Source organism: Cynocephalus volans, chromosome 12 (genome assembly GCF_027409185.1).
Source record: "Cynocephalus volans isolate mCynVol1 chromosome 12, mCynVol1.pri, whole genome shotgun sequence".
Taxonomy (NCBI): Eukaryota; Metazoa; Chordata; class Mammalia; order Dermoptera; family Cynocephalidae; genus Cynocephalus; species Cynocephalus volans.
Genome location: NC_084471.1, coordinates 5,673,249 through 5,682,331, shown reverse-complemented (window position 1 = coordinate 5,682,331; position 9,083 = coordinate 5,673,249). Strand labels below are relative to the sequence as shown.

The 9,083-nt window shown below is 40.8% G+C and overlaps 1 protein-coding gene across 2 annotated transcripts in view; it reads right to left on the bottom strand.

Annotated features, from left to right (window-relative positions):
- Window positions 1-3,044: 3,044 nt before the first annotated feature.
- Window positions 3,045-9,083, bottom strand: part of SMC1B (structural maintenance of chromosomes 1B) — a 77,727-nt gene continuing 71,688 nt past the window's right edge. Inside the window, exons 23-25 of one of the 2 annotated variants that reach the window (XM_063075333.1) lie at window positions 8,520-8,589; window positions 5,512-5,622; window positions 3,045-3,146 (exon numbers count right to left, since the gene is read on the bottom strand). In XM_063075333.1, the coding sequence (XP_062931403.1) occupies window positions 3,045-3,146; window positions 5,512-5,622; window positions 8,520-8,589 (283 nt within the window). The remainder of the gene's footprint in view (window positions 3,147-5,511; window positions 5,623-8,519; window positions 8,590-9,083) is intronic. The other variant, XM_063075334.1, reaches the window with a different exon arrangement.

Below are 9,083 nucleotides of genomic sequence, written 5' to 3'. Positions count from 1 at the left end.
AGAATGACTAGATCAACAGAGCTTCTTTGGAATTGTGCAATTTTAATAACTCCTGTTCCATAGAAATGGCAGGGTCTAACTCTGTTACTAAGAAGGGTGAAGTGCAAAGAGCCAGAGAGCCTCTTCAAAGAAGTACAGTTTAGTGTGTGTGCAAGTCCATTGTATGACCGACAATTGAGAAAGTACAAGTGGGGCACAAGACCACATTTTAAACTTTAATTAGATTATAAATTCCAAATTTCCCAAATCTTTACTCTGTGGGGTAAGGTCTGACCTTTCTGTTCTTATCTCTAAAAATTCTCTTGCCGTGGCCCATATCAAGTGAATTTGCACAGAGTGAGGTAGGCAAAATTTGTAAAGGGCCTGCAGCACTTTAAATGTTTTCAGGGTTAGGTCTTAAAATGAAGCATTCTCTTTGGAAACAAGCCCTGCTTGGTTTGGGTTGCGGCAGCCCATCTTTGATATGACATTTCTTGCCAAGCCTTGAGACACTCCTCGCTGATGGCGCTGCAGCTCCCACAGGTGCAGAGAAAGTCAACAACAAGAAACGCAAGGTCAAGGTATAAAGGCAATGAGAAGCCAGAGACCTACTGAAAACCTTTTTTTTTTTTTTTTTCTGTTCGAAGTATGGAAAACAAATCTTATTTATCACTCTGGTCATAAATAAATTTTTTTTTTTTGTGACCGGTAAGGGGATCGCAACTCGTGGCTTGGACACTGAGCGCACCGGCCATTCCTATATAGGATCCGAACCCACAGACAGGAGCACCCGCTGCACTCCCAGGCGCTGCACTCTCCCGAGTGCGCCACAGGGCCGGCCCATAAATAAAATTTTAATTTCAACCTATGTGCTCAACTTTTCTTTAGTTTTAACATGGCTTGGTATAATATCAAGAGAATTTTTAGCTTGAGTTGCCACTCAGTTGTGAAATCAAGTAAGTGATTACTTGAGTGTGTTTAATTTTTTAAAAAGCAAACATTAAAAATTGTTTTTTTTAAGAAATTTACAAAATGCAATCAGGTAGATATCTGAATCTGAAAGTTGGCCAGGGTATAGCAAAGTTACAAGCACAGACGATGCTGTGGAATAGGATATAAAACTAGAAAAGTAAATTAGAGCCCATTTTTTAGAAAAGCTTCGAGGGCCATGCTGAAGGATCTGAGGATATTTTGCTATAATAATACAGTAAGTTTTGTTGTAATGCTTGTTTTAAAATACTGGTTTATTCCAACATGATTGATATATTAGATGCAATTTGAGTATGATGCACTTCCTAAGTATGATTTTCTCAGTGAAGAACACTAGGTCAAGGGGCAACAAAGTATGGTCCTGTTCATTGCCTCAAGCTAGAACAGTTATTTATAACATACATATATGTGTATATATGTGCTTAGTTATGCAAATACCTACTTAGGAGCTTCCATGCTGCCTCACCAAAGCCTGATTTATCTACTGTGGCCCTTCAAGAAGTTTGCTGAACCCTGCACTAGGTAAACTCCACCCAGCTGCAGGGAGCTGTGGGAGAATACACCAAATTCACACCGCCCAGGCTCAGATCCCTAAACAACCCTCCTTCCACCCCTTGCGACAAGACACTCACTTCCGCAAGCAAACTTCAGGTCCTTTTCAAGGTAAAGTGTCACATTAATTGTAGTATTTGCATATTCCCTAAGTAATGTGTGCATAACTGGCTATTATTTTTATTAGGTTCCTATCTTTTTTTTTTTTTTTTTTTTTTGAGCATGGTACCCCAACCTTGTATTTCCATAGCTCTGTGGTTTTTATTGTGCGCTTTTGCATAGCACAGTGGTTTTCAGGAATGCAGGCATGCTGTTACAACAGAACTGACTGAGACTAAGAGTCAAAGTTATGAAAGAGTGAGAACAGCCCAGGCAAGAGATATGGGACTACACTGAGCTCATGCAGCATTTAAAAGGACAATTTTAATGTGAAAAGTTGATGTCTTTCAAGATAGAAGTAGTAGTAGATGACTTTGATGGTAGTGCCAGTACTAAAAAAAAAAGAACAAAGGAGAAGGACCAACTGGCTTCTGCTACCTACAGCTGAGAAAGTTGCTCTCACTGTGCTGGAGGCTCCATCGGAGCAGGCAGCGAGTCTTTTTGTGACTTAACGTAGTTCTTAGGCACAGAGTGCATTCTTATTGCATGAAGTAGTGCTGTTCAGAAGTGATTCTGTTATCTCAGGAGGCTACTCCTTGGTGAACACTTGGCCCCAGAGCAGTCTTAAGTAGAAGAACACCTCAGAATCTTCTTGCTCTATTTTGAAGTGGAAATGAAGTACTGGTGAAAAGTGTGCGACTTTCTTTCCTACACATAGGAATGTGTGTAAGTGGAAAAGTCAGCTGTTACTTGAGAAAGACTGTATTCTTCGAGTTTTCCTTTATAGAAATTATATTTAGAAAAATTTCGATTGCATTGAAGCAGATGTAATTGTTTCACCATTAAAATTTTCTTTGGCTTGTAAAATAGTACATTGGAGACATTTTAAATAAGACTATTTTTTATTAATGTTTTCAATATTGACATATAGTTCCTCTGAAACAATTTTCCATAAAAACCAGGTTCAACAATATTTATTAACTGCCCTATAACTAGTACATTTAAAAACGAAGAATTTCCCTTAAAGATTACTTACAGGTGCAAGGCAAGACCAGAGTGAAGATGATACAGAATTCAAAGTTCTTCTGACTAGCTTGTTTCAATGCAGAAGTTAAAATTATGGTAGAAAATTATACTTTTTTTTTTCCCATTTAAGCTCATTCAATGCTGACTCTCATAGAAAACTTTCCCTACTGCAGTGGGGCCTGAACACTCCTTCACTGAAATGAGCTTACAGCCTCTAGCTAGAACAACTAAGATTTTTCCTTAAACGGCACACCAGGTTGGTCCTGCTTGCTCCAGAAGTTTGTTATTCAAGAGCTGTTTGAGTTTCAGAGTGGGAACTAAACAACGATTAACCTGACCACTATAGGACTGTCCGGTTTGCTCTTCAAGCTGGCAGGTGCTCAAGGGCACTCTAGGTTCTAACGGGACTCTCCATGTCTCTTGCTGCTTTGTTGGCCTTCAGGTTCTGGATACTGAGAAAGATCTAGTGTCAAAACTTGGCTGAACATGCAGTCGTCATACTGAAATGGAGAAAAGACAGTTAAAAGCCAGTTCCCCTAAGAGGGAAAAAGTATTATTAAAGTAAAATAAGAGCTATTAGTGAGTCTGGATTTGCATTAAAAAGGAAACTCTTTGTACCTAAAAAGGTATCAGTTATCTGCATTTAAGAGTCTCATGCTCTACCGACTGAGCTAGCCGGGCAGTTATCTGCATTTATATCACTTGTTTTTTAAAATATTATCTGGTATGAGATTTTCCATATCTCACATGGCATATTTCCAGGTGGTTCCCTAACATTCTGTAAATTAATTTTTATCTTAGCTTAAAGGAAAACTCAGGAGGTAAACCCAACTGCCCAAAAACCAAATGACTTCAACTAGTTGCTCTGCTCCATTAGCTCAGGTAAGTATTGTGGATGGCTTAAGAAAAGTGTGTTCACAATCTAAAAGTTACTATCAACCTGGAACGTCTAGTGAGTTCTTTGGTTTTATCCTGTGATACTTTTGGAAGATAAATGGTTCTTTGTTCTATCATGGTGAATTTGTTTTGCTTAAAACATTCAAACATGACAGAAATGTGAACTATAATATTAACAGGTTACTCTCTGTAAGTTAATGTGTACTATTATTTTATGAAACAAAACTATTACTATTCTGTAATTTTCAATTTGCTTCTTTCACTTAAGATATATCTTAAATCTCCATGTACTGTCATAGGTAAATATCTGAATAGTTACTTTTAAGTCTTATTTGATTAAAAAATCATTTCAGGTGTCTGCACCACGCTCAGCCAGTGAGCTGACCGGCCATCCCTATACAGGATCCGAACCTGTGGCCTTGGTGATATCAGCACCGCACTCTCCCGAGTGAGCCACGGGCTGGCCCTTAAACACTTATGATTATAATCTTATGCTACAATAAAACCAAAAAAAATTTATAGATAATATACAAACACAAGTACAAAGCAAATAAAGTCAGAATAACAACTTTTTAAAATTGAAACATAATTGATTATACATATTTGTGGGGCACAGAGTTGACTATCAAAACTTATGTATAATATGTGATCAAATCAAGATAATTAGCATATTCATCGTTGTAAAACATAATCATACTTTGTGTCCATTAAACAATTTCTTACTAACCTCCCTCCCCCTCACCCTTTCCCACCTCTAGTAACCACAGTTTTGTTCTCTCCTGGAAGTTCAACATATTATAGTTCATTCTGGTGTATGAAAATGCTACTGATTTTTGTATATTGATTTTGTATCTTGAAACTTTACTGAATCTGTTTATCAGCTGTAAGAGTTTTTTGGTGGATTCTTTAGGTTTTTCAATGTATAGGATCACGTCATTTTCAAACAACAGTTTGACTTTGTCTTTTCCAATTTGGATGCCCTGTGTTTATTTCTCTTGCCTGATTGTTCTGGCGGGTGATTCCAATACTGTGTTGGGTAGGGGTGGTGAGGGTGGGCGTCCTTGTCTTGTTCCTGTTCTTGAAGGAGGGGCTGAAGAGTTTTCCCATTCAGGATGCTATTTATGGAGAGTTTGTCATATATGGCTTTGATCGTGTTGGGATATTTTCCTTCTATACCTAATTTTTTAAGAGTCTTGATCATGAGGGGATGTTGAATTCCATCAAATGCTTTTTCTGGGGCCGACCCTGTGGCGCACTCAGGAGAGTGCGGCGCTGGGAGTGCACTGGCGCTCCCGCTGCGGGTTCGGATCCTATATAGGGATGGCCGGTGCACTCACTGGCTGAGCGCGGTGCGGGCAACCCCACACCAAGGGTTGCAATCCCCTTACTGGTCACACACATACAAAAAAATGCTTTTTCTGCATCTATTGAGGTGGTCATATGGTTTTTGTCCTTGATTTTGTTGATGTGCTGTATCACATTTGTTGACTTGTGTGTTTTGAACCATCTTTGCATCCCTGGGATGAATCCCATCTGGTCGTGATGTATGATTTTTTAGATGTGCTGTTGTATTCTGTTTGCTAATATTTTGTTGGGGATTTTTGTGTTTATGTTCATCAATTATATTGGCCTGTGGCTTCCTTTAAAAAAAAAAAAAAAAAATCATTTCAGGGGCCAAGCCCGTGGCGCACTTGGTAGAGTGCTGCACTGGCAGCGCGGCGACGCTCCCGCCGCGGGTTCGGATCCTATATAGGACTGACCGGTGCACTCACTGGCTGAGTGCCGGTCACGAAAAAAACGACAAAAAAAAAAAAAAATCATTTCAGCCTATATTTATTTCTTGCGGAAGTCAAACAGTATCTACAAACTTCATTTGGAACTTTTAGTTATAAAAGGAAAGGCCTGTAGCTATAGGAGTACTAAGGTGGGTTTACAGCAGTTTCTCCTCTCCCCGTAATTGAGCTTTACCTCTGGATAGACGCCTATTAGCGCATTAGCTCTGGAATAGAACTCTTCTTTTAAGGAAATGATGATCATCTGACACTGTTCTTGAGTCTGCTCTTTGATGTAACTTGATACCTGGGTGGAAATAAAAAGCACACATTTTGTCAGCAAGGATAGGCCTTGTTTGGACTTTGGGGACAGTGATTCTGCATGTCTCTGAGTCTGCCCATTTTAGGTGATAGGCACTCACTTGCCTCTCTGGTAATTCAGTAAATCCACCACAATTGCAGACATGGAAATAGTTTAGATTCTAAAATATAAGAGGTAAGTAAAAAAAATAAACTTCATTAAACCTGTGATCTAAAACTTTAAGAATATGTTAATGAATACAGCTGTAACTTGAGATACTGTCATGTGAATCAGCCTTTATAATGAGACATTTTATGAGTGAAGAACTGGTATTTAAACTTCCAACTTACTATTTTGCCAACTCAAGCCCTGAAGATGGGAAATACATGGCAATTGAATACATATCCATAATCCAGACATTTGGTTAGAGGTAAACTTCGGCTCCTCAGGAAGCTCAATTCCAAAAGGAAATGAGAATATGAGCAAAATATACTGGACAGAAATGAGCCTTGGTGAACAAACTACTTACAGCTTGGAGAACGACAGAGAAGAACTTAGACTCCAAGTAGCAACAGTCTAATGATACTTGCCCACTCCCTAGACCTCTCTGAGGGCTGGAGTGGGTCTGTGTGTGTATCGGTCCTGGCTGCACCCCAGACACTGGAAACAGGCTTTGGAAGCAGGAACAGCAGTTTCCTTTGAGGAGTGAGTCCACCAGCTAAGGTGAATGATGAGCGCGGAAGGAAACTGCTCTCAGCTAAGAGGCTGAATTCACAGAAGGAATGCCAGCATTACAGGCAACTAACTAATCGTAGCTACTATGATACAGGACTAAAAAAAAGGCTTGAGGTAGTGAGAGGAAAAGAAAAGGAGATAGGATGCAAAGATGTACGGCATGCATTTTGCTTGGAGAGTTACCTATTATAAATGTTGGGCACCCTGATCACAAGGAGTGGAGGCTGCTTCATAGTTGCTCATAGTACATAAGCGCTCACACTCAATTCAGCAACGGAGTGCCAGGATCATAAATCTCAAAGGGATAATGAAAATTAAGAGGTTTTAATACATAGGATAGGTGCTAATGGAAGTCTTAAGTAAGGCCTAGTCCCTGGAGATGCCACCAGTGCAAACATCTAAATTTTGCTGGAAGATGTGGATACCTTAAATGCAACCAAAAAAAGCAATCCACAAAGATTTCCTGCTCCACAGAATATGGGATACAAAGTACCAAAATTAACCTTCTAAGGGGAGATTTCTCCCAAATGGGTCAGGCCATGGAGTCCAGTCAGCTGATGCAGACTGCTGTCATTCAAGAGAGACAAATCAGGATTTTCTCTTGCTCATGTTTTCTTCTTCCCCCAGGTACCATGAAGTTTCTGGCATAGACTTTTTTGTGTGGTGTGGAGTTCATGTGATATCCTTGAGTATCCTGTGCCATATTAAAAAAGGAGGGTCCTAGGGCCGAGCCCATGACACACGTGAGAGAGTGCGGCGCTGGGAGCGTGGCGACACTCCCGCCGTGGGTTCGGATCCTATATAGGAATGGCCGGTGCACTCACTGGCTGAGTACCGGTCACGAAAAAGAGAAAAAAAAAAAAAAAAAGGAGGGTCCTAGAAAGATTTGGGTTAGATGAATACAACTTGGGAAATGCTGAGAGACTACATTCATGCCATAAGAAGGTATCTCAGGCTGCAGCTTGGTAATGTCCATGACTCGCCCAGGCATCTCACGTGAGACTCAACATAGTAAGAAATCAGGGAAGTCAGCTTCAGAGGCACAGAACCCACTGGGCAGCACCCTAAGACTGAAAATAAGCCAAGCTCACAAACTTAGGTTATAAAACAGAATGCCAGTTTACAAGTAAGTAATGAGAACTGTATCTGCCAGCATGACCAGGACAGCCTTCTTGTAAGCAGCCGTAAGTGCAAAGCCCAGTCATTTCTGGAAGGTGGATGGGCCTGGAATCAGAACCAGGACAGTCTAATTCATCCACCTCCAAAAATGGATGGCCCTAGCAGTAGGACCATGATACTGCAACTCTGCAGGTTGGAGCTGTCCCTGCTTTGGGTAGTGATGGGCACTGCCAGGGTTTGCCTTTGTCCTTTGTTCATGTTCCATGACTGACCCCATTCTCCTTTCCCAAATTCAATCTAATTACAGTCAAGCTATGTGAGCTGCGAGCCTGGGTCTTTAGGTGGCTCTGTACAAACTGCCCATTGGTCTTTGAATGCTGCCTAAAATTTAACTTGCAAGTTAAACTGTGACCTTAGCTCCCTCACTGTCTGAAACACTGAAAACAGGATCATGCCCAAGTAAGTTTTGATAAAATTGGGGAGGTAGAATTTTATTTAGTGCTGCTATTCACAGACTTTATTAAACAACTAATTTGATCCATGAGATAAAACCCTGTGGCCAGCTATTAGTTGCCCTCTAGTTCTCAATATCTAGATTTGGGAGAAGCAAGTTATGGCGGTAGTAATGCTGCTGGTAGAGCACAGGGACCCTCATCTGACCTCTGTGTTGATTTCCTATCAAATCTTGAGGGTCCCCTAAACCTGTAATGAAAACAATCACCTTGTTTTCAGATGTTTAACTCAGATTTTTTTACCGGTAAGTGGACCGTAACCCTTGGCTTGGTGCTGCCTGCACCGCGCTCAGCCAGTGAGCGCACCGGCCATCCCTATATAGGATCCGAACCCGCGGCGGGAGCACCGCTGCACTCCCAGCGCCGCACTCTCCCGAGTGAGCCACGGGGTCGGCCCTTAACTCAGATTTTTAAAGTATTGATTTTTATTCAGCAATTATCATTGCTTGTTCCACAACCCTGTTTGTTCAAGGTAAACTGTCTTCTGACTGCAATTATAAATATTGTATTGAAAATTAAAAGCAGAAAGAAACTTACTTTGCCAATGTTAGTATTGTCCAGGGCTGCGTCCACTTCGTCTAAAACAAAGAATGGAGCAGGCCGAAAACTAGAAAAAAAAAGTAAGTTACAATTTTCTGTTTTACAAAAGACTTGGAGGAAAGCATTAACAACATTATTCAGAATAAGACACATCCTTTTGGATACTTTTGTCTGGGTAATCAATGACCTTTATGTTGCTAAATCCAATGCTCATCCTGTGTGACCTATGCAAGGAGTACTCAGTCATCCCCGCTCCTTAAAACACTAGGATGACACAGTCTACTGCCCTCACCCACTGCTCCCTCTGCATTTCTTCTGCTAACACTTCATCTCTCTGACCTTGAACATGGCCGTGCCCTCAGGGCTCAGGGTTTAGGGCTCTCTCGTCTCTAATTAACTCCCTTGGTTATTTCATCTGGTCTCAAGGTTTTAAATACCATCCAAATACTGACAGCTCCCAGTACTTCTACCAATCCTTCTGAACTCTTGCCTCACATGTCCAACTGCTTACTCAACAATTCCATGTAGGGGTCTAACAAGCATCTCACAGTCATCCAAAAT